Source organism: Malaclemys terrapin, chromosome 2 (assembly GCF_027887155.1).
Source record: "Malaclemys terrapin pileata isolate rMalTer1 chromosome 2, rMalTer1.hap1, whole genome shotgun sequence".
NCBI classification, from domain to species: Eukaryota; Metazoa; Chordata; order Testudines; family Emydidae; genus Malaclemys; species Malaclemys terrapin.
Genome location: NC_071506.1, coordinates 241,967,160 through 241,992,556, shown reverse-complemented (window position 1 = coordinate 241,992,556; position 25,397 = coordinate 241,967,160). Strand labels below are relative to the sequence as shown.

Below are 25,397 nucleotides of genomic sequence, written 5' to 3'. Positions count from 1 at the left end.
TCATTCTACATTTTGATCTAAAGATGCAAAGTACAAATTTTCAAATCAGTTTTACAAACCTCAAGCTGATTTTTTTTTATTTTTTTTAGATCCAGTGATTAAAATTATAACTTTAAATCAATTATTTAAGTGGCTCCACACTGCCTTGGACCTGATCCTTTGCAGAGCAGAATACCTCCTCTGACATATGACTGACCTTATCTACCAAGCCCTGCTACTGCTATTGAAGTCAGTGGCAAAACTCTCATGGAGTTTACTGGTGCGCTGTCATCTTTATTGGGAGCTAAGAGTGCTCAACATCTTAAAGGCTGGAGGTGGTGGAGATCCCAGAAGGCAATAAAAAAAATGGTTGCACAGGTTCCTAAAATATTTACTAAATGTTTGTGGGGAGGTGTGTGGAAATGAAGATATGCCCCTTTCCATTTTCAATTTTTAGAACATAAAGCAACACTTTCTCATCGATACATTCATAAAAGATTTTTCCCTACTTTGTTCATGACCTGTTTTCTTACAGTAGTTTGGTTTTATATTTTTATTATGTAATTCTCATGAGTTCTGCACATGGCACACAGGAGTTTGTTTTTCTTTCTTTCATCTGTATTTTTTTCTTTATCTACAGTGTGACATTTGTATGTGTAATATTTCTGTATTTGAAGACCCAGTGGATATGCCTTGTGGACATGAGTTTTGCAGATCATGCTGGGAGGCGTGAGTATATTGATTTAGCTTTTTTTTTTTTTAAATGATTAGACTTTCCATTTTAAAGAGGGGGGGGGGAAATCACAACCAATAAATATCCATTGTCAAATGTTAAGAGATAGCTGTTCTGAACCATATGGAATACTTTCATATGTATTGTTCTTATTGGCCATTAACTGGCTGATGGGTACATAGCGATGGCTTGGGCCCTGATACAAGCTTAAGTGCATTGCCAAATAGGGATGGATTTAAGCACGTTATTTAGTGATTTGCTGAGTTGGGGCCTAACTGTCTGAGAACTGGTCTACACTTAAAAGTTTTACAAGTATAATTATTTTGCTTAGGAGTGTGACTTTTACTGAATAGACTAAGTGTGATGTAAAAGTAAAAGCCAAAGTGTGGATGCAGTGATAGTGGTATAAAGATGACTTCATACCACTATCACTGCATCCTCAGTAGGGAGAGTTGTACTGCTTTAATTATATTGGTAAATTTGAAGTGATGCAACTTGTCCAGTGTAGATAAAGCCTAATTCCAATGCATTCATTATTGTGATATTTTGTAAGGAGCATTAAGCTCATCACAACCTTAAATATGAGTTACTGTTTAAAACATGGATTTTAGAGCATGTAGAAAAAATCATTCATGTTCCTATTGTATTGTAAATTGGTGTGCTGTATCAAGCTCTGTGTAGGGCTAGTGCTGCAAATCTGGAGTTATTTGATCAAGGGGTTTTTGGAATACAGTGTCCTCTTCCCCCCACCCCCGAAGACCTTGTCAGTAAAATTGTTGATTTTTTTTCTTTTTCTCTCTTTTGCATACACATGGCTAAAATATGTTATTGACCCCAAACTAATATCATTGATCAGTTACAACTCAGCTAATGTCCAGCATCCACTATCACTTTGGGGAAGCAATATTTTTAAAGATAGTAGGGGTTATCATTAGCTCTACAAATTGTCTTTCACTTGGGTGATAGGGTACAGACAGTAATTTGTGCATGTATAGCTGACATCAGGTCACTTGATAGCTCGCACAACATATTGGAGCTGTTGAACCCAAACAACACCCTGGTACTAAGAGTTCAAGTCCTACCCTTAGCAGACTTCTGAGATTACTCTATGCCTGCATTCTGCTTGTGGTTAGGAGCTGCAAAGGGGGTCCTTATGGAAGTTTGGCCCTGAGGTTTCTGTTTAAGAGCTGATAATTCAAATTGCTTCAAAATTCACATGCATATTCCGACTATTTTGAAAAATTCTGTACCTCATCAAGGCCAGGATAGCTTTAGTGGTGCAAGTCTGGTTTCATTTGGGCAAGGGGTTTCATCATATACAGCTTTTGGATGGGCTGTATACAAAACCAGTATTAGTTCTGGTTAAAGAGAGTTTGCATCTGCTCAAGCTTCCTCAGGAACTCCTTTTGAGGGACAATCACTGAGCAATGATAGTTACATGGTGTCTTGAGGAAACAAGCACTGCACCTTGACCATGGACCATCAGTTTGTTTGCCCTCCTAGGGAGACTTTTGTGTACTGTGCACACTTAGTGTTACCAGCTTGCCATTTGCTTGGTGTCCAGGACTCAGCGGGGCCTCTTTTTGGAAGTGTGAGTGGTATGTGCAATTTTGAAGATGGTCAGCACCCCACAAGTCTCCCTCAATGCCATCTGCCCAAATCCCACTCTAGGACAGTTAGGCAAGCAAAACTGTGTCCAGGATACGAGGCCCAGTATGATGTTATGAGGCTCAATTGATGCGAGAAACTAGATGTCACATATAAAATGGTATCGGAGAGGCTGGCACAAGAGTCGCAGCCAGGATGGATCAATTCTGAGCTGGGAGGGGCTCATTGAGCTCCTTTAAGGTACTCCCAGAGGTGAAAGTAAGCCGGTACGCTCTGGTACGGGGTACCGGCAAGAGTCGGTGCACCATACCGGGGCGGCCCGGCTTCCCCAGGCGACAATTTAAAGGGCCTGGGGCTCCCAGCAGTGGCTGGAGCCACAGGCCCTTTAAATTGCTGCCAGAGCCCCTCTGCTGGAGCCCTGGAGTAGCGGCAGGGCTCCGGGCGTTATTTAAAGGGCCAGGGCTCCCGCTGCCTCTACTGCCCTGGGCCCTTTAAATAGCCCCCAGAACCCCGCTGCCAGAGCCCTGGGGTAGCAGCGGCAGCTGGGTACTCTGGCAGCAGTTTAAAGGGCCCGGGGTGGTAGCAGCGGCCGAGCCCTTGGCCCTTTAAACTGCTGCCAGAGCCCCCAGCTGCCGCTGCTACCTTGGTAGGGGATGGGGAGGGCACTTACAGGATGGGCCAGAGCTGGCTCTGACCCCCCCCCGTCCCCGCTCCTTCTGCCTGAGGCCCCGCCCCTTCCAGGGGCCAGAGCCAGCCCCAACCCAGCCCCGTACCGGTAAGTCCCTGTTTCTACTTTCATCCCTGGGTACTCCTGGGCCTGGCAGACAATATCTATATTGGGAGTTGGGAATAGGCATGCTCTGTGCATGCCCGAGGCACATATAGCTGAGATTGGCAGGAAAGAACTCCCAAAAAGTTGAATGGGGAAGTTCACACATCTCAGACCTATTGTTGAATGCGCTGTTCATCTCCAGGAGGTGTTCTCATTCATTTTAGACGTCCTATTAAGATGAATGGGCCACTTCACACCTCTGTGAGCCTCCAGAGCTGCAGACAGGTGTGCAGAGCTCCTTTCCACTATGCTCGGGACCTTGGGACTCTCCTCCTCTCCCCGTTGCTGCCCCCTGCTGGAAGAAGTGTTCCTTGCAGCCCTTCCGCCAGCACTTTGTCTCCTTCCATGGCCCCTCCAGCCATACTGGTGTTACCCAGGTGTTCTTTCAACCCAAAGCTCTTGATATCTTTACTCTGTGCAAGGTGGTGTCAGGAAATAAATCAAAGGAGACACACTCTTCAACCGATAGATGGCTGGCACAAACAGGATAACACAAGAGTGCTCTCACGTAAAGCTATACTTTACTTAGTCTCAAGCACTTGCACACATCCGCAACAGGTTAGTAAAACACCCCCAACCCTCAGTAATTACCGAAGTCGGGTGTGGCTCTCAAGTGGCACAGCATCAGTCTTTTGACGGCTAATCTTCCATCTGCTGGTGAGACTGCAAGATGTGTCCAGAGGGAGAGTCCCTGAAGAGTCCAAGTACCCCAAACTTTCTTCCCTTATTTATTCATTAGTATTACAATAACACATCACTCAAAGAAAACTTGTTAAGCAAGCAATTTCAGAGGTTAAGCAAGAGGTTTCCTTCTGATCATCAATTAGCCAGATGTGTGTTTTCAGAATTTGCTCGCCTTGAGGCCCTGAAAGACACATCCCCGAGGGCACATACAGACAAGCTTCCTGTTTTCCTAAAATGCATATCTCAGCAATTTCAACAGAGATCTCGTCAGAAAGGACATGGAGTCAAGCTGCCCTTTCTGTGACATTCCCCCCTCCCTCCCGCAACTTGGTCATGCTAAGGCTGCATAGGCCCACTTACGACCTGCTAGCTTGGCTACTTTTAGCAATAGTGGTTCAAGCATTTTACTGGTCTGCTGTGATCTCCCCGTACACTGGGGATATGGCAGGGTCAGAACAAGGGCAGAGCTGGTAACTAATGTGGTTACAGTGAGGGGGACATGATTGAAGCATACCTGTAGAGTGGCATGAGAGGGATTCCTAGGCACACTTCGTCACCACTTAGGTTATGTCTACTCTATAGTAAAAGACCAGCAGCTGGTCTGCATCAGCTGACTTGGGCTCACAGGACTTGGGCTGTAGGGTTATAAAAATACAGTGTAGACACTTGGGCTGGAGCCTGTGCACTGAGACCCCCATGAGGGAGGAGGGGGGGTCTCAGAGTGGCTACACTGCATTTTTATAGCCCCACGGCCTGAGCCCCATGAACCTGAGTCTTGTATCACAGTATAGATGGTAGCCTAAGTGGTGAAAGTGTGCCCAGGAAGCCCCCTTCTGCCAACCTATTGGTGCCTTTCAAAAAGGAGGGGGAAATTTACAGACAAAAAATACCTAGTTGACGCACAGTTATGGTTGCCTAGCACTGCCTCATATCCTTTCAGAATCTGGAGAGTAGCTAAACCTAAATTTTTGAACTCCAGAAATAAAGAGCTATATTAAGACAAACTTAAACCTCTGAAAATGGGTAATGTCTCCCACACAACATTTACTCACCCTACTTTGAGTGATACCCCATCCGGCTAGGAATCATAGGACTGCATCCTTCGTGAGCATGTGGAGGAGAGTGGGGAAAGTCCACAACAATAGCGGGGGTGGGGGGAGATATTTAGGCCTTGTCCTCGCTAGGAAAAGGATAAACTTTGCAAATGTGAGATAGTAAGCCCAGTCTGTACTCGACCACTTTGCTGACTCCAAACTCCCAAAACCTTGATAAATATTTATCTTCGTCCTAAGGATTCCGTCATCACCTTTTGGTTGCTACTGGCTGAGCCTTGTGGTGCACTGTGATGTGTATCAACATATAAGCTTCATGGTGATTTGCAAATGCCAGTGCAGGTGTAGAGTTTTGATGGGCACTGAGAATATGCTACTCTTGGGGGGATTCTGCACCACTGCGCAATGCAGAATTTGAGCAGAATTTCCTTTTTCCCTTGCAGAAATGGGCTGCAGAGCTGCAGGCCACCACTAGGGGCTGCTGGACCCAGCAAACCCCAGCATCCCAACTCACAAATGAAAAACACTGCCAGGGAGAAGGGGAGGGGGAAGGAGTTGGAGGGTTCCCAGCTGCTGCAGTTCCTGGCGTGCCCTGAAGGAAGGAGGCAGCATGCAGGAAACTCCATACAAGTCCAGGACCCAGTTTCTCCCTCTGGATCCCTGGGCTCTGGAGGGTAGGGGGGGTGAGTGTCTGTGCTAGGGGGGCCTGCAGCTGGGCTCGAGGGGGGGAAGAAGGGGTGTGGATGTCTGGGCTGGGGCACACCCCATGGCTTGGCTCTGGGGGGGGAGGGTTCTGGGCGGGGGACACCCCAGGGCAGGGCTCTGAGGAGAGGGCTTGTGGGTGTCTGGCCCCCCAGCTGGGCTCTGGGGTGGGGGCGGGGCAGAGAAACAGGAACTGGGTTGACATAGGGGTTTCTTTAACTTTCTACTCCTGGGGGAACATTTTGTATGTGTGTATGTCTCTATTGTTACAGGAGGATCTGATGTATAGACATGGCCTAAGTTACAATAGGCTTAAATAATCTTAAATTTGACTATCTTTTTATGATCTCACAAGTAGAGTCTCATTTCAAGTACTAGTTAATAGCTGATGGGAAGAAGTAGCCAATCCAAAGACTTATAGTTCATTTAGTCTTGCTAACTGTCAATTTGTTCAGATCAAGCTCTTACAGGTTTCAAACTGTATTTTGACAAGAACAAGGATTGCTATTTATTGTAAAAACTAATTACTTGTCAGACTAATTAGTGCATACATTAAGTACTGCTATATACATCTTTTGGGGACTTAATAAGAAATTTTGCTCAGTTTTATTAAATATTGTACAGAGGGCCCTTGTCAATGGGAGACAGGTATTCACCCATACATTCAAGTACTTTTTTCAGTTGCTCACTTGTGGACTCTTCTTTTTTTTTTTCCTTCACCAAATGCCTCCTCAAATCTGAGGTACTTGTTGAATGTAAAAAACAAGGGACAATTCATATTTCTTCGTTTAAAAAGAGATGTAAATGAAAGTGTATATTTTATTAAGTTAGTATAAAGACAATGAATTTACCTCAATTTCTTAACTTATTTATTTTTTATTATCAAATTCTGACTGACACAATTCTGGCAGGTTTTTGAATCTGAAAATTCAGGAGGGTGAGGCTCACAACATTTTTTGTCCAGCGTATGATTGCTTCCAGCTTGTTCCTGTAGAGATCATAGAAAGCGTGGTTTCCAGGGAGATGGACAAAAGATACCTACTGTTTGACATTAAGGTAAACTGTCAAGCTGTTCGTGTGTGACTAGAGTGTGTCTGACTTTCTTATTCCAATTACAATGCAACTTCTGTGTGAAATATGACTGCACCTTTTCTAAGTAGAGTTTAATAAATTAATACTGTTGATCTGAACTCTATGTAGTTTACATACAGTTGCAATGGCATGCTGTTGAGGATATTTTTTAAAAAGGAATAATTATATTTCTTCCTCAAGCACAGAAAATACGCTTGGGTGGTGGGCAATTTAATAATCTTTCTCGATATATGTAAATTAATGTCCAGAACAGGCAACACCTAGATTTTAAACTGCCAAGAATATTTTGTTGGCGTATCATAAAAAAATGTTTTTAAATTTGTTTCTGGAAGAATGTTTTGATAAATGAGTTACTATTTCCATTCAGGGTTTCTGGGAAATTTCTACTGTACCTCAGTACAGTACCTGCTATTCACATCACTAGAGTTTTGCTCTAGCCCATACTTTCAGAAGATTCCTATATAACCCAGACAGGAAAAGAAGTTGGAAAAATCTTGATTTGGTTAATACTTGATTTTATTTTCTCCATTGCTACAGAATGTATCTTTAAAAAGTAACCTTTTAATTAACTATGCAGGTTATTGGCCTGTAGTGTGGATCCTTGAAATAACTTGTTAAATTATTCCCTGGGTGGGGAGGGGAGAGACCTGTTTAGTACAAGGACTTACTTAGATATGTTACAAGTCACTTTGGCATGAGGTCATAAAATGTTATATATCAAAGTGGGAAACTGATACCCAGATTTGATCCAGTGTCCTTCATAGCCTCACCTTCTGACTGACATGCAAGTCAGTACAATTTTGAAGGGGAGCAGCCAGAAGTTCCTTTTCTTCCACATAATTTATTTTAGATAATTAATAAAAGGGAAAACACTGTACACTGACAGAAAAAAATTTAGGCAAATTTCTGAGTTCTTTATTCTGATTCTTAAAAGTTTATTGCAGTTGATTATATTGAGATTGGTGATAGAGAACATAGGTTTTATTTCTTAATCAGCAGTACAGTTATGCACTGTCAAATTTCAAAGTTTATATATTAAATACATCTGTAAAAATAATGGATTATTTGCAGTAAGGTATTGTCTACATGGCAAATTATTCCAAAATAGCAATTCCTGATTAACTCCATGGGTGAACACGCTTGCATTTGGAATAAGGTACTCTTTTATTCCAGAATAAGTGTGTCTATATGTTGAGATAATCAGGAACAGTTAATCCATTTTAAATTTACACCCTATCTTTTTCTGAATTAACTTTCATGTGTGGCCAAACCCTAAATCTTTTCACAAAAGAAGAGACTTGTACACATTAAGCATTTTGCATGAGTGTAGATGTTCAGGTCTTAGTGTGAATCTTAAGTATTGCTATAGGGAAGAAATACAATTTTTGAGCTAGTGATTAAATAATTCTCTATTTATAACTATTTTTAAAATACCATACTGGTTTAATTACAAGACTTTCTTATGCTCTTTGGCTTTGCTCCTTCAGAGGCAAATTGTGATCAAAGGTTACAGTTCATATCAGTGATGAGGATCTATTCCCAAATGTTAAGTAATTTTCTTCTCCTTTTTTCCTCTTTTCAGGCCTTTGTTGAAAATAATCCTGCTATTAAATGGTGTCCTATACGAGCCTGTGAAAGAGCAGTCAAGCTAACAAGACAAGGATCAAATACAACTGGTTCAGACACACTTAACTTCCCATTGCTAAGAGCCCCTGCCGTAGATTGTGGAAAAGGGCATCTCTTCTGCTGGTTTGTATTAGAAATTTGTACATAACTATATAAAACTGTCACAGCTGCTGCCAATCTAAAGGTCAAGAGAAATCTCCAGCCAGCTGCCATGCTGCAGAAGCCTACAGGAAACTCTGTAGGTTGTTGATACAGTAAATTATTGATGTATAGTTTGACATGAATATATTTTCATACATACCTGGGCTGAATATTAATGTGTGTAGAGTGTATGCCAAATTATCCAGTCCTCCTTTTCTGCGGTAGGCATAACATCAAAAGTAAGAAGGATTCCACTGTGTATCCTTTAGGGCAGCAAAGGGTATAACATTGTCTACTTCAAGATATTAATAGCTGTGCTGGACACAAAACAGCTGCATGGAGCTCTAGGCTTTTCAGTTCTATTTTCATGGTAGAGAAACTTTTGTGCCTGTTTTAGAGGTTTGCAGTATAATCAGAATAGATGTTGACATGTTCACAATTATATTCCAGAAAACCACTAGGTCATGCTTTTTTAGAATCCTAGGGTTTTATTTAATCTGAGGGATTCACCTACTGTACTATGTATGGCTCTCAGTAAGGCTAATTCTTAAGTGATTTTGTGGAGGAGGCTTTTCATGTGAAATTTGCTAGGACACAATTACTCAAATATACAGCCAAGTTTCTCTGTTCAAAATTCTTATCAATGCCCAGAATATATAAATTATTAAGAACATACACACACATTAGTGTAGACCAGGGAGATGGAGGAAGAATTGTTTTTTATACTTAGTTAGTTTAAGATTTGGCATATGTTTTGCTAGGATTTGAGAGTTATCAAGGTTCAGGAATGAGGAATTTTTGAGTTCCAAAGTTCAAAAAGGTTTTGGTAAGTGGAATCCTTCTTACTTTTGGTGTTATGCCTACTGCAGAAAAGGAGGAATGGATAATTTGGCCCATACTCTACACACACTAATATTTAACCCATGAATGTATGAAAATATATAATATAAGTTTCCCTGTTCAAAATTCTTATCAATGCCCAGAATATATAAATTAAGAACATAAAAACAACCATATTGGGTCAGTCCAATGGTCCATCTAGCCCAATATCCTGTCTTCTGACAGTAGCCAATTCCCAGATGCTTTAGAGTGAATGAACAGAACAGGGCAATTATCGAGTGATCCATCTGCTGTCATTCAGTCCCAGCATCTGGCAGCCAATGGCTTATGAACATCCAGAGCATGTGATTGCATCCATGACCATCTTGGTTAATAGCCATTGGTAGACCTATCCTCCATGAACATATCAATTTTTTTTTTTTTTTTAACCCAGTTATACTTTTGGCCTTCACAACATCCTCTGGCGACAAGTTCAATAGGTTGACTGTGCATTGTGTAAAGAAGTACTCCTTACGTTTGTTTTAAACTGCTGCCTATTAATTTCAGTGAGTGGCCCCTAGTTCTTGTGTTACATGAAGGGGTAAATAACACTTCCTCACTCACTTTCTCCACACCATTCATGATTTCATAGACCTCTATCGTATTCCCCCTTAGTCGTCTCTTTTCCAAGCTGTTCCATATCCCTAATCATTTTTGTTGCCCTTCTCTGTACCTTTTCTAATTCTAATATATCTTTGAGATGTGGTGACCAGAACTGCATGCCATATTCAAAGTGTAGGCATATCTAGACTTTATATAGTGTCATTAAGATATTTACTGTCTTATTATCTATCCCTTTCCTAATGGTTCCTAACGTTGTTAGCTTTTTTGACTGCCTCTGCACATTCAGTGGATGTTTTCAGAGAACTGTCCACAATGACTCTGTAGCAAAGCACTGACTCACCATCATGGCGCCTCCTGCTGGCCATCCTTTTGGTCAGGTGCCAACCAGATTGTTTGAGCTTCTTAACCCTTTACAGGTAAAGGAGGGATTTTATACTACCCTTAGCTGTATGTTTATGACAGGGACCCTTCTCAAAAGCACCTTCTCATTCAGGAGGTTGAGAACCTCCTGCACATGGGGGCAGTGGAAGAGGTTACTTGGGACATATGGGGAAAGGGGTTCTATTCCCGCTACTTCCTAATCCCAAAAGCAAAAGGGGGCCTCGGACCCATTCTGGACCTGCGATGCCTCAACAAGTCTCTCAAAAAGTTGAAGTTTTGCATGATCTCCCTGGCCTCCATCATCCCCTCCCTGGATCCAGGAGACTGGTAGGCCACCCTCGACTTGAAGGACACCTAGTTTCACATCTCCATATTCCAAAGTCACAGGCATTTCCTCCGTTTTATAGTGGGCAAACGCCGTTTCCAATTTATGGCACCCCCCTTTGGCCTCTCATTGGCTCCAAGGTTCCAGTGGCCACCTACCTCAGACATTGAGGGTCCAGGTCTTCTCGTATTTCGATGTCTGACTCATCAAAGGCAGGTCTCGGAACCAAGTACAGAGAAGCCTCAATCTGGTGTATTCCACGTGCCACGACCTGGGCCTGTTGATAAACAAGAAAAAATCCACGTTAAAGCCGGTCCAACGCATAGAGTTCATAGGGGCGGTTCTCAACTCCACACGAACCAGTGCCTTCCTCCCGGAGGCACGTTTTCAAGCCATGTCAGACTTGACAAAGCCCTGGCTGGGATGATTTAGTTGGGAATTGGTCTTGCTTTGAGCAGGGGAGGTCCCTTCCAACCCTGATATTCTATGATTCTATGATCTCCCATGTGAGGAACTGCCCACTTACCATGGCTCTCACCTCCCTGCAGTTGCTGGGCCACATGGCCACCTGTACATGTGTGGTCAGTCATGCATGGCGCCACTCCAGTCTCTGCACGTATGGCTGGCGTCGGTTTACACCCCCAACAGACACGAGGTAGACCAGGTGTTTAGGGTGTTGGATCACATCCTGTCATCCCTGTATTGGTGGTTGAATGCCAGGTTGGTGTTTCAAGGAGTCCCCTTTGCAACCCCATCGCCATCACTAACCCTGGTCTCCGATGGTTTGGACCTGTGCTTGGGAGCCCCCCCTGGGCGAGCTGAGCACCCAGGGCCTCTAGTTACGGGACGATCTGGCCCTCCAATTCAACGTCAGGGAACTCCGAGCATTTCGCCTGGCCTGCCAGACCTTCTTGCCCCACCTGAACAGGGCCGGCTCTAACTTTTTTGCCGCCGCAGGCAAAAAAGAAGAGCACCGCACCGCCATACCCTGCCCCCATGCCGCGCCACGCCACCCGAACACCCACACCCCCAGCGCCGTGCCAGCCGAAGCCCCGCCCCCCTCCAAGCGCTGCCCGAAGCCCCCGCCCCCCCTCTGAGCGCCACGCCACTCGAAGCACCGCCCCCCGAGCACCGCCCAAAGCCCCTGCCCACCTCCAAGCACCGCGCCACCCGAAGCCCACGCCCCCCCTCTGAGCGCCACGCCACACCACCTGAAGTCCACGCCCCCCCCCCCGAGCACCACGCCGCCCGAAGCCCACCACGCCCCCCCTCCGAGCGCCGCGCCACTGAATCCAAAAATAAAAAATTGAGCGCTGCCCTGCCCCAAGGTTTCGCCCCAAGCACGTGCTTGGTCGGCTGGTGCCTGGAGCCGGCCCTGCACCTGAAGGGCAAGGTGGTGCAGGTCCTTAGGAACAATACTGCCACAATGTATTACATCAACAGACAAGATAGAGCGAGGTCAGCAGCCCTCTGCCAAGAAGCTCTGAACCTTTGGCACTTCTCTGTCCAAACATTTATGGCCCATTATGTGCTGACCCAGCAGGCCCAGGATGATGCTGGCTTCAGCAGGGCAGTGCTGCAAGACCACAAACTCCGAGCCCACCTCCATTCGCACTGCTTGTGAGTCACCTCGAATGGAATTGACATGAGCAAGCACGCGAAGAAGAAAAAACAGTTACCTACCTTTCGTAACTGTTATTCGAGATTGTGTTGCTCATGTCCATTTTATTACCCGTCCTCCTGCCCCTCTGTCGGAATTACTGGTAAGAAGGAACTGAGAGAGCATAGGGTCAGCAGCGCCTGAGATAGTGGCACATGAACATGGCGCTCAAGGGGCGCCACTGCTTATCCTACAAATACCGCTAAGGCAAAAATCTGGGCAGTAGTGTCATAGAAATTGGGACAAGGCTGACCAATACTGCGCCTTAAGTAGTTATCCATTTTTAGAAAATATAACACAGTTTTCAGTCTCTTAACTTGAACAAATTTATTGGTGGTCAGCAAAGGCGTTCCTGCAACAAAGAAGGTTCAGGATTTCCATGCTCACACCCTGAATCCAGTCTCTAGAAGAGTACCTAACATCCTCTCTCAAGGAGATGCAGCTGTAGTAATTTGGGTTTTCCCGTTTCTTCCTTTTTAGGCTGTTTGCCCTTCAAAACGTACACCAAGATTCAGGCTGTGTTGACAATTTGTATTTCTTAAATTCCTGGTTCATTCTCTTTTTAGAGTTGTTCAAAATCTCTGCAGGTATTCCAAAATTTAGGATTTGAAGTGAGTCTGTTCAAAAATTCACAATCCACAGAGAAGCCAGTGCGCATGTCTTTGTTATTTTGTTTATTGTGTGGGGTGAATTAATCAGTCTTTAGGTAAGGGGGCCATTCTCTTGTTAGTTCCCTTTCTGCTAATTTTGTTTTCTATGCATACATTTAAAATTATCCAAGAACAGTTATTATGGGTGAAGCCTAGCACCAGTGAAGTCAACAAGGCCAGGATTTCATCCTATAGCTCAGATTGACCCTAGCCTTATTTCAATTGTACAGGTAGAAGAGCGTGGCTCAGAAGGCTCTTTTCTTTTTTGTAGTTTTCTTTAAGCTTTTCTTGCTCACATGTTCCCTGTTGTGATGAGGACAAGGGAGATCATGAGTATTTATTCAGCTTATGACATTGCATTACAGGAAGTAGTGTACCATTTGATCCTCAAAAAACAATTTGCATTTTCTTTGATAAAGCAGGTGTCCATGTGGAAATATACGCCATTTATAAACTATTTGTGTATTTCACGTGGCAGATGTCTCTAGCTGTTTTGCTGCATTTCCAGTAAAAGAGCAAGTCGTGACAATTCTGGAATCTGTGTTGACACATCTACACCCAAGCACCATCTGGAAGCCATGTATCTGCTGCTGTATACTGACTGCCATCCTGAAAACCAGCAGTAGTAAATCTGGAAAAACTTGGGGGACCCACTGTTAACTCCTTGTGTGTCCATATAATTTCAACCAATATTATCTCCTTTCCCTTTAGGGACTCTGGGAAGGATAGAAATCCACATTTACTCAGCATTAGAGGAGTGTGAAAGCAATGGGGATTTACTTAAGCACGGACCTTGTTATTAAGGATTAATGATCATCAGTGGAGACGAACAAGTAATTCTGGGTGAAATTCATCCCAGCTGTAGAGAGCCTACTCAAGGCCCTATGCACCACATAAACTCCACTTAAACTAGGAGCTTATACTTAACCAGAAAAGTTTTTGGAGCAGGGACTTTGTCTTACTATATGTTTGTACAGGATCTAACATAGTGAGGCCTCAGTGCTGATTGGGGCCTTTGAAATACTACTTTAATATGAATAAAAAAGGCCTTTCGTAGTCCATCTGCACTGAGGTCAACTTCACCCATTGTACAAAAGCTGTATGACCATCATATATGGGCGTAGATTAATTACTGGTCAGCCCATAAAACATAGCACATACCAGCTGCTTTTCAGATATTCTCCATCATAATTAAAAAGCCTTTTTCTTTGCTGCCTCACTTAAATTCTCCCATTAATTTTCATGAAGCTCCACCTTGGGGTTGTGAGCAAATGTAAGAATGTTTTAAAGTGAGAATAATTAAGTAGGTTTCTTTATCTTCCTGTCTTAATTAGAGTTTGCCTTGATTATTTTTAAATTTGAACCAAAGTAGAATTTAAACAATTACCTACTGTATTTTATGACTTAATTTTTCAGGGAATGTCTTGGTGAAGCACATGAACCTTGTGACTGCCAAACATGGAAGAACTGGCTGCAGAAGATATCTGAAATGAAACCAGAAGAACGTAAGAGTAGTTTTTGTGGGATTTTTAACAACATTAAATAAGAACTATATGGTAGTTAAGAAATCAGTGTGAAAGAGGGGAGGTTTATTAGAAATTGTCTAATAAAAAAATGGTGCTGAAAACTATAATTCTGTTTTTCCCCCTTTCTTTAACTCTGAATTTCCTTGCTCATGTCTTAAATCAAACCTTACAGATTAAAGATTTGTTTTGGGTAACATCATAGGGGAAAAAATTACCTAAAACATATGTTTTTAAAAATCCTAATTCAATAAATTTACCATAACGTCAGAAACTGGTTTTACAAGAGGAGTAGCAGTGTCCATGTAAATAGCTAACTTGTCTCCCCAGGCCAAGAAGGACTAAATGCCACACCCAGAGTCTGTTCAGGCCTTTTCTTCTGGGAACTATTTATTGTTTGCACTGAATATCTTGAGCAAACTCCCACATAAAAAACAGTTCAACATAAATGCAGTGACCTTTCACCTGATCCAGTGGCTTCCTTGCTAGCACGTCTTCCTTAGTTAGGGTGACCAGACGTCCCGATTTTATCGGGACAGTCCTGATATTTCCTTCTTTGTCCCGCGTCCCGACCGATGTTCGGTCGGGACACTGGACAAAAAAGCAATTTTGCCCTCCGCTCCGGCGCTCACGCCCCCCCCCCCAACTCCGCCCCCTTCTTCCCCCATTGGATCTCTCCATGGAGGGAGGAGGTTAGGAGGAGGGTCGGGCAACTACCAGGAGCGTGGGAGGGGAAGGGAAAGTTGCTGCGGCTGCCGGGGGCTGGCTGGGCATGGCCCGGGCTGCGTGCAGGCAGCAGCCGGGGCTGTCTCTGGCCCGGGTGGGCAGCGTGGGCCGCCGGAGACACGTGGCGAAGAGGGGCTGCGGGGGCGAGACTTGTCCCAGGCAGGGATGCCGGCGGACAGGGGCGAGGGGCCAGCCGGGGTCCCCATAAACTTCCCCGCCGCCGGCAGGGAGCCCCGCGCTTCTCTTGCTCGGCTGCGCTCCAGCGGCTCGCCCTGCCGGGAAGGAGCCGCTGGTGCGCAGCTGACCGGGAGAGGCGCAGGGCTCCCTGCCGGCGGCGGGACGCGCCGCATGTGCCCACGGCGGGCTGGGGAGCGGGAGGATCTGCGGGGCTGGGAAAAGCCCTGGCTCCTGCCCTTTGCCCAGCTTGGAGCCCCGGGGAGCCCCTCAGGAGACCGGCCGCTGCTGTGGCTCGGCTGTGCCAGCCCTGGCCCATTGCACGCCCGCGCCGCGCTGCCCCCGGGGTCCCCGGCTCACATGCACTGCCGCTGTCCCGCAGCCAGCCCCGGACTTTGCTTCACAGTGCTTCTTATCGGTGTCCCCCCCCCATGCCCTCTTTATCCCCAGCCCCTTCTGCATCGGGGACAACTTTTGCCCTGGGGTGGGCAGTACGTGCGGCTGGGGCCTGCTAATGCCCCCCGCCCCTGCGAAACTGCTTTTTTTTTTTTTTTTGCTCCGCCCCCCCTCCGCCCCTCCCCGCGTCCCGATATTTCATCCCTGTGATCTGGTCACCCTATCCTTCGTTGATCTGTGGCAGAAGGTGAATTATTTTGGTAAGTTGGAGTTTCAGCCAATTTTGAGTAAAAGCACAATAGGGGAAAATAGACTTTTCATATCTATATCTAGATCGGGGCGGGCAAACTTTTTGGCTTGAGGGTCACATCGGGTTTCCAAAATCGTATGGAGGGCCGGTTAGGGGAGGCTGTGCCTCCCCAAACAGCCAGACGTGGCACAGCCAACGCCCCCTATCCGACCCCATCTGCTTCTTGCCCCCTGACATTCCCCCCAAGACTCCTGCCCCCATCCAACCCCCTGTTCCCAGACAGCCCCCTCTCCCCCAGGACTCCTGCCCCATCCACCCCACCCCGCTGCTCCAGGACCCCCCGCCCATGACTGCTCCCCGCTGCCCCATCAAACCCCTCCTTTCATTCCTGACTGCCCCCCCGGGACCTCTGCCCCGTCCAACCACCCCTTCTCCCTGATTGCCCCCCACTGCCCCATCCAACCCCCCCTCTCCTTCCTAACTGCCCCCTGGAACTCCTGCCCCCATGTTCCCCGCCCTCTGACCGCCCCAACCCCTATCCCCACCCCCAACCACCACCCCGAACTCCCCTGCCCTCTTACCGCGCTGCCTGAAGCACCAGTGGCTGGCGGCACTAGAGCCGAGCTGCCCAGACACCAGGACAGGTAGCTGTGCCGCCCAGCTGGAGCCAGCCACGCCACCGCACAGCACAGAACACCGGGTCAGGCCGCAGCTCTGCAGCTGCGCTGCCCCAGGAGCTTGCCGCCCAGAGCGTTGCGCCAGTGGCACAGTGAGCTCAGGCTGCAGGGGAGGGGCTGAGGGCTCAGGGGCCAGGCAGGAGGGGTCCCGTGGGCCGGATGTGGCCCGCGGGCTGTAGTTTGCCCACCTCTGATCTAGATAGATTGATCGATAGATTTTAGCCAGAAGATTCAAAAGCACTTCTCCTCAGCTAAGACTATTTCCATGCCAAATATTCTGAGTTGTTTCAATGGCAGAGCTGGTTTTTTTGTTTTTTTGTTTTTTTTTTAAGTCACAAGATTTTATTTTTATATATATAATATAGGCACATGCGCGCATGCACATACACACAGAGCTGCCCCCTTGACAGTTTGATTCTTTCGGTTTGGATATGGGAAATGCATCTTACAACTGGAATGAATTGGAAATTCAAGACTTTCATAATTGTTGTAAAGGTAAGCTCTTCAAGTGGCCCTCTGCACATTCCTACTCTGGGATGTGCCCATGGTACCATCAGGACCAGAGGAAGTTTCTGGTAGCAGTGCCTGTTGGAGTTCTCTTGCACCTTCTTCCCCTTTCTCTTCCCCTCGTGGCTCTGTACATTTGGAGAGCAAAGCTATAAATGGGTTGTGCATCTGTGCACCTCCTCCAATGCCTGAGTTGGGATTATAACTCCAAGAAAGAAGCATTCCAATGTGCAGTACTGCTAGAAGGTTCCATTTCTAGCTACGCCATGAGTACATTCTAAGAATGTGAATGTGCAGAGGCCACTTGAAGAACTCTGGTTACAGGTCAGTAATCTTTATCTTTGTAATTTAAAAATATTGGTTATTTTATCAGTGTAATTAGATTAATTGCTTACAACTTTATTCTGATTTCATGCTGGCTTATTGATGTAACTCTGTTGCCTCTCCTATTTTACACCAATGTTAAATTAGATCAGAATTAGGCCCTTCGTGTGTCTACAGCATTTAGAACATATAATCTGGTATGTAAATGCTAATTATTATTATAAAACCATTGTTAAATTAACTAAGCATTTTAAAATAGAATTTGCTTGGTATCTTTGAAAATTTCAGATTCCCTCTTCATGCTATTATGAGATATTTCCTGATTCTTTTTACTTTACAATGGAAAGTCCAATTTAATAAATATCTCCCACTAACCCAATTTACATTTGTATTGTGTTTCCTGTAGTTGTTTTAAGGGGGAAGGGGAGGGATAGTCAGGTGGTTTGAGCATTGGCCTGCTAAACCTGGGGTTGTGAGTTCAATCCTTGAGGGGGCCACTTAGGGATCTGGGGCAAAAAATCAGTACTTGGTCCTGCTAGTGAAGGCAGGGTCTCTTCCAGTTCTATGAGATAGGTATATCTCCATATATTATGCTTTAAAACTGCTGTAGGCTAAAACTGCTTTCACACAGTTCAGTCAGGCAGTGTGGATGAGGCCAAAACACAAATTAAAATCTTCCTCCCCCCACCTCCCAAAATTGTATTTTAGAACTTGGTAGGAAATCTTGTAATCTCCAGAAGAGTCCCAAAGCGCTGAGTATTTATTTTCTAAAATACGGATGCTCCCAGTGTTACACAAACCCGAGTTACACAAACCCACACTTACAGAAAAAGTTCCGTAAGTGGGTTGGGTTTGGGGCGGTGAGGGGGTTGTGTGTGTAATTGTCGGGGTATATGTCCCCGACTTATGCAAAATTCAACTTACGCAAGGCGTTCCAGAACGGAATGCTTGCGTAAGTCAGGGAGCGTCTGCATTACCTATTGCACATGGTTTGGCTCTTAATGCTATGTCCAGAAGTCATTTCCATAAATCTTAGAGAAATAGAAGCAGCTGATACTTGTGTTTTAAAAAAAAAGGGGGGGGGGGGAGGGGGGCGGGGAGGATGAATAAGTCTATTTAGATTGTAAACTTTTGGGGGCAGGGGACTGTCTTTTGTTCTGTGTTTGTACAATGCCTAGTACAGTGGGGTCCTGATCTATGACCAGGGCTCGTAGGTGATACAAATAATATTACCAAATAATATTACCATCATTTATTAATTAGTGTAAAATAACACAGGACACACACTTATTTGGAGTGATCCATAGAAACTAGTATAAAACTTAAGTATCAACAATGATTTTTTTAAATTCCTAGCATGGGTCTTTGACTGTGTTAACATCTTATAGTATATTTAATAAATTATAATGTAAAGCATAATAAAATATACAGATGCATTCCCTAGCTGATTGAGGTGTGGATGTGACCTTTGACTTATGTCGTATTTGTCAAAGCATCTTAATTTTTTCCTTATATTACTTTGTAACACATGCTGTAGGTTTATGAGGAAATTAATGTGCACTGTCAAGAATTAGGGAAACTTCTTCACCTACATTTTACAAAAATTGATATGCACATAATCTTAACTTTTCTATTTTTTTTCCACATTTTTTTCCACAAAGTTGTGGGAGTTAGTGAGGCTTATGAAGATGCTGCCAACTGCCTATGGTTACTAACTAACTCCAAACCATGCGCCAACTGCAAATCTCCAATTCAGAAGAATGAGGGCTGCAACCACATGCAGTGTGCAAAGGTATAAAGAAGTTTATATTGTTTATGGTGGAAAGTGTAACTCAAGTTGTATATACACGTCTACTTTGTAAATGTAAACATACAAAGCCTCTGAAATCACAGGCATGGGATCTAGTGGAACTTCTAAACCAAATTGCAACACTGGCAGATGGAAAGAAGCTCTAATGTATTAAGATGTAAGCAGAATATTTTATATACAATTTCATTAAATCTTACTTACAAGATCAATTTTGGCTTGGCAGTGAACACTGGTTACATGGGTTGAAGGACAATAAACAAAGAGAAATGACAAGCAGTAAACTAAGAATAAAATAGGAGGAAAGGCTTAGAGGAAAACTATACAGATCTTTGTGTGGTCCACTCTTCATTAATGACCTAGAAGAGAAAGTTAATAGCATATTTAATTCACAGAAGATACTAAATTTTTGGGCATTGTGAACACTAATGAAGATAGAGAAATAATACAAAGAGAAATAAGGTGAGCTGAAAATATCAAAATAAGGTCAGAAATAATACGAAGGTCAAAATAAGGTGGAAAAATGTAAACATAGATATTCAATGGGAGTGAGAAACCAGGAGAGCAGTAATTCCAAGAAAGACTTTAGGAGTAACAATAGACAGAAAAGTAGATGCAAGTTTTCAATACCTCACAAAATTAAATAGGTTTCGCATAGCAATATTTTCTATGTCAAAACCTCTTTATGTAACATTATAATACATCTCAGACAACTCTTTTTTTCAAATGAACTAAAAGCAGAAAGAGTACTTGCTTTTTAGTCAATGGATAGTGTGACAAAGTTCCTCCTCTACCTTGGTGGGTCTTGCGCTTTCTGGCGGATTTGCTTGCCTCAGATGTTCACGGCAGCCTGCAGTTTGGCCACATTTACCACTGGTTCAAACCTGCTGTTCACTCAGCTAACCTCATCTGGCCAGTATGGTGGAAAGGGAGGAGAACAATCCCCGCAGTCTCTGTTGTCCCACCTAGTGGGTCAGGGACAGGCCAGAGACCTTCCCCTCGGATATGACTCACAGTCCAGGTCAACTCTTCATGTGTCAAATAGGGAATGGGGGGAACCTGGGCCCTCCCTCTACTAGATCGCAGCTGTCTCAATGTCTCCTGTAACAGCTACGTGACAACTACAACTCCCTGAGCCACTTTCCCCATGACCTCCTGCCAGCACCTTCTTTGTCCTCAACGCAGGACCTTCTTTCTGATGCCTGATGGCATTTGTATTCCTCAGTCCTACAGTAGCACGTCCTCTAGCTCCCAGCTCCTTACGTGCCTCTCCCTAACTGAAGGGAGGTCTTTCTTTTTTTAACCAGGTACCCTGATTAGCCTACCTGCCTTAATTGGTTCTAGTAGCTTCCTAATTGGCTCCAGGTGTCCTAATTAGCCTTCTTGCCTTAATTGGTTCTAACAAGTTCCTGATTGTTCTGGAATAGTCCCTGTTATTTTACTCAGGGAAAAGGGACCTGCTTAATCTGGGGTTAATGTATCTACCTTCCACTACTCTTCTATAGCCATCTGGCCTGACCCTGTCACAATAGCTTATGTGAAAGTAGCAACAACAGCTAATATGTCCATTTAATAATGTCAGGTTTTCAGATTAAGAAGGGGGTATCTATCACTACTAAGGTTTCAAACACTTATTTGTGTAGGTAGGTTGGCTTCAATCAAAATATACCTTGGGTTAGAAAACAGTTCTCTTTTTCTCTTTTTCCAGGAGTCTGTCTGTCTCTCCATACCATGCAAATGGCTTTTTCTTTCTGCGCCCATCACATACTCCTCCTCACTTTTCCTCTGCTATATTTAGGGATTTTGTTGTTTGTGCTGCCAGCAGACACAGATCCCGCCCTGCCCTCACTGGTTCATTCTAGGTTTACCATTTATCTTTTTCTTTCTTCAGATGAGCTCAACTCATTCAATAAGCTCAACTCAACAAGATTTCAAGAGTTGCATACTATAGGTATCAGAGGGGTAGCCGTGTTAGTCTGAATCTGTAAAAAGCAACAGAGGATCCTGTGGCACCTTTAAGACTAACAGAAGTATTGGGAGCATAAGCTTTCGTGGGTAAGAACCTCACTTCTTCAGATGCAAGTCACGAAACCTTATGCTCCCAATACTTCTGTTAGTCTTAAAGGTGCCACAGGACCCTCTGTTGCTGCATACTATAGGCTTGATTGGCTTTCACCATTAAACATAAGTTAGTGTCACTACTTCAGTTCTACCAGCATTTGAGGTACTAACTAGGGGCCAGATTCTCCAGTCTGCTAAGAACGCTTTGCACCTTGTAAGCAGCACAAAGTGGCTTTAAAATGGCCAGAGATAACTGGTGTTGAATTCCCCTTATGTAGGGGAACTCTCCATCAGGAGAAAGCTGATAGAGGCAACTCTGTTACTTCCTGTGCTAGCCTCCCCTCTCCCTTATATAAGAGGAGGGGGAAGGGTTATTCCAGGGCTGGGCCGCATGGTGGAATGGAGCTCCCTTATACTTGTTCATCCTCTTGTGTAAGTTCTCTTATGGACTTTAGACCTTTGGCGGAAGTTAGAGTAGTCTCCCTGCTGCTCTAATTTCTGCCAGATCCTACCAGTTGAGTATTGAAAAGTCACAACTGGCTCCCTGCAGCTGCCACACTCCATTAGATATCCACACAGCCCAAAGTGCAGAATTGGGTCCTAAATGTTTTGGACCATGATTTTGAGAAGTCATTGGCTTTTCACCAGAATGTCTCTTTGTTGGCTGTCATTTATTCCTTATCTACTCTAAATCAGTTCAGAATTATTCTTGCTGTATCCCTCCAGGTCTTCTAGCATTCTTCTTAATATCAAATAGGTGGGGAAGCATAAGATTTGTAAAGGACATAATAGGGGAGAGACCTCAGTATTGATGCAAAAAAGGTTAATAATAAAACAATTATAATTTTAGGTTATTGTGTAATTGGCTTCACTGTTACTGAATTTTAGGACACTGTTATTTTCATACACAAGATGCTTGGAGAATATGATAGCTCACATGCTTATGTTTTTTGGTTAATTTTATAATGAAATGCTCAAGCTAATTAAGGAAATTCCTAGGAAATGTCTGCATTCTGTCAAACAGTGAGAACAAAGTGTCAAAGAGGATGACACCACCTTGCTTGTTAAACCATATTTATTACCTTCATTTGTGTTCACACAGACGCTTGTATGCAGCTTTATAGCTTCTATTTTGTTTTAACATTCTGTACTATTTTCTTTTTACGTTATCCTTTGAAAGATGTATATACGTTTTAGTAATTGGGATTTTGACCTTGTATAGAGTACTTGATAAGTGTCTTTAATTGCATATTGTGAATGTACAACAAATAGGTTGTAAATCTAGGAACCATTTGCTCAAAAGGCAAGCAACCAGGAAGACTCATTTATGGTTGGGAAATGTTTTATGGAAGATACTGGTTACTTCTAACTCATGTTTCTACTCAAAGGTGAAAACCTTTGTTGTCCCTCAAATGCTTAACATGCTATAAGCTTATTTTGACATGTATATTTGCAAATATTGTATATCTAAATGTGGGCCTTCATATAATAACTGCCTGATACCATTATATGAAAAGTAAGATATTTTATGTACAAATGTAGCTAAGCCATTTAATGCTATAACTGGTTACTAATGTAAGAAGCCATTTGAGTATAGAAAGTATTTATATTAATTGGGAAAACAGTTAGTTATGGCAATGCGTAAGCAGCTCCTTATCAAGCTCAGAAAAACAAGAAGAATCTTTCCAAGGATGGTACAAAGAAAAGACAATACTTTCTTTGACCATTTACATTTAAATACTCTCTTTAAGAATCTTTTATATTTAAAAAGACTATTTTAAGAGCTCAAAGTTTACATTTAAAAAGGCTATTTTAAGACCTGAAAGGCTGAAGACTATTTTAAGACCTGACTATTTCAAGAGCTTTTATACAGGAAATAGGAGTATTTGGACTCATTTGAAACATAATTTCTGCTCCTATTAAACACTGATGGATCTAAAGGGATAACTCAGAAAATAAATTGATTAAAAGAGAGAGTTAAAACTTTAAATATCAAAAATCAATATACCCATAAAGCTGAAGAATAACAACTCTGCTGCATATGCAATAGCAGATTGAATATTCACCAGCTGAAGATGGTACCAGCACAATCCAGTAAAGATGTTGAGCCAATGGAAGGTGACAGCAGCTGATACTTAAATCCATCTGTACCCCTGAAAGAGGTCTGTCTTCCACTTTCAATGAGGCCATGGAAAAAGAAGTGTATAAATTTCTCTGAACTGAAACACTCTCTTATACTTATACCTTTATCCTTATGTACTGTTATACACACTTGCCCAGTTACACTCTAGCTCTCAGCACTCATCTTAGTTTAGTCACTTCATTTCATCTCTACAAGCAAACAAAAAGCAACAAGACAGCTAAGAACAATAAAACCACAACACAGCATCAAGAGGAAGCAACCTTCCAACCACCACTGCTTCTACAACATCATCACAACACTGAGAATTCAGCATCACTGGTGAGATGGAGTTTGCCAAAGCACTGCCAAAGGATTAGATTTAACTTGTTCTTGTACTAATTTTAATGCAGTATTGAAATTCTATTATAATTTAAGTATTAATAGCTTTTTGTGTTAAACCCCAGATTGTTTAGACTCTGTATTCCTGGAAAGGAGACATAAGCAAATATTGATAAATAGAGAGAAGTTGTGGGATTTAATTTGAATTTAAGATTAATATTATTAATTTGCATGTCTTGACCACTGCTTGAATGGCTTCTTTTAAGTGACCAACTTAAATACCTTCTTTAGTTTCATAGGACTTAGACTGACTTCCATGATTTCAATGGGAGTTAAGCACCTAAATACTTCTGAGCATCTGGGCCTTAGTTAAGATCACTCATCTTTCTTATTCATAATGAGATTCACAGATCAATGACACTGAGTCTCTGCTCTATGCAGCCCTGGAGACAGACCAGACCTGTCAATTAGAGGCATGGAATGTGTGGCTCCACCTCTGAGGAACCACCAGTTTTTCATCTGTCTCTTTTTAGCTTCAGGCAGGCAGACCATCTCCTCCCTGCTGCAGAGCAAATTTGAAGAGGAGGAGGAAAAACAGGCTTAAAGTCACTAAGCTGTCTTGGTCTACCTTTATCAGCACAGGGGGACTCCCTTTCTCTTCAGAGTCACTGGAACTCTTCATGCCCTGCCTCACCCATGTGGAGTTCAGCCTGGTGGAGAAAGCTAAGAAGGCCAGACATTGTGTCTCCTGTACCTCCCCTGGATGGAGATTTGTGCCTGCTCTGCAGAGACTCAGGCACCTCTCAAGTGCTAAGGCTAGGGTACATTTTTCTATGGCCTCCCTCCTCAAGCAGGAAAGCTCCCAAGAAACAGCAGCACCTCAGCTGCAAAATCGCCCTTGGGACAGGTAGCAGCCCCAAGAATGATGGTTCCTTCCTTCACACACCCACATGTGGCAGAAGTGTAGGTTAAAGTAGAATATCAAAGGGCCAGGGAAGCTCCCCTTCTCCAGCTGCTGGAGCCTATGCTCACAGCCCTGAGTATTGACCATGAGACAGCTACCCAGCCCCTCCCACAAAGCTGCTGTGGCAGCAGGGAGCTACTGATCGGGATGCAGAGCAAGGAGCCTTTAGCCAAACCTCTCCCTCCATTCTGCAGCCTTTTCTATGATTAGCTTATTATCTTTGACAATTTCAAAACTTTTTCCAAAACCTTTGAGTTAAAAAAAATAATAATAATTGAAACTGAGACTGCCCCACAAACAGTTTGTTTTTAACAAACTGATATTTTTCAACAGAAACATTATGTTGATATAGTCCCATCCAGCTCTACTCAACATCTTGTTCTGTGCACCCACCCCAGACTTAATTTATAGCATGCAAAGCACTCCTGCCCTATGTCTGAGAATCAAACTGTACCTTTATATGGCACCATAGAATACATCTGCTAGGAGAGTCCTTGGGCATTTTCTTTTGACATATAAACATATGGGGGAATGTACTATTCCTGTGAATTCTGTCGCTTCAGTTGGTTGTGGTGGAATAGTGATGCAGTACTGGAAATCTGTAACATGATTGGACGCA

General features: G+C 43.6%; 1 protein-coding gene across 4 annotated transcripts in view; it reads left to right on the top strand.

Moving 5' to 3' along the window:
- ANKIB1 (ankyrin repeat and IBR domain containing 1) overlaps positions 1–25,397 on the top strand; it is a 171,257-nt gene that overhangs the window by 126,551 nt on the left and 19,309 nt on the right. For all 4 annotated transcript variants that reach the window (XM_054020473.1, XM_054020474.1, XM_054020472.1 and 1 more), the window contains 5 exons: positions 620–708; positions 6,502–6,646; positions 8,265–8,431; positions 14,325–14,413; positions 19,147–19,277. In XM_054020473.1, the coding sequence (XP_053876448.1) occupies positions 620–708; positions 6,502–6,646; positions 8,265–8,431; positions 14,325–14,413; positions 19,147–19,277 (621 nt within the window). The remainder of the gene's footprint in view (positions 1–619; positions 709–6,501; positions 6,647–8,264; positions 8,432–14,324; positions 14,414–19,146; positions 19,278–25,397) is intronic.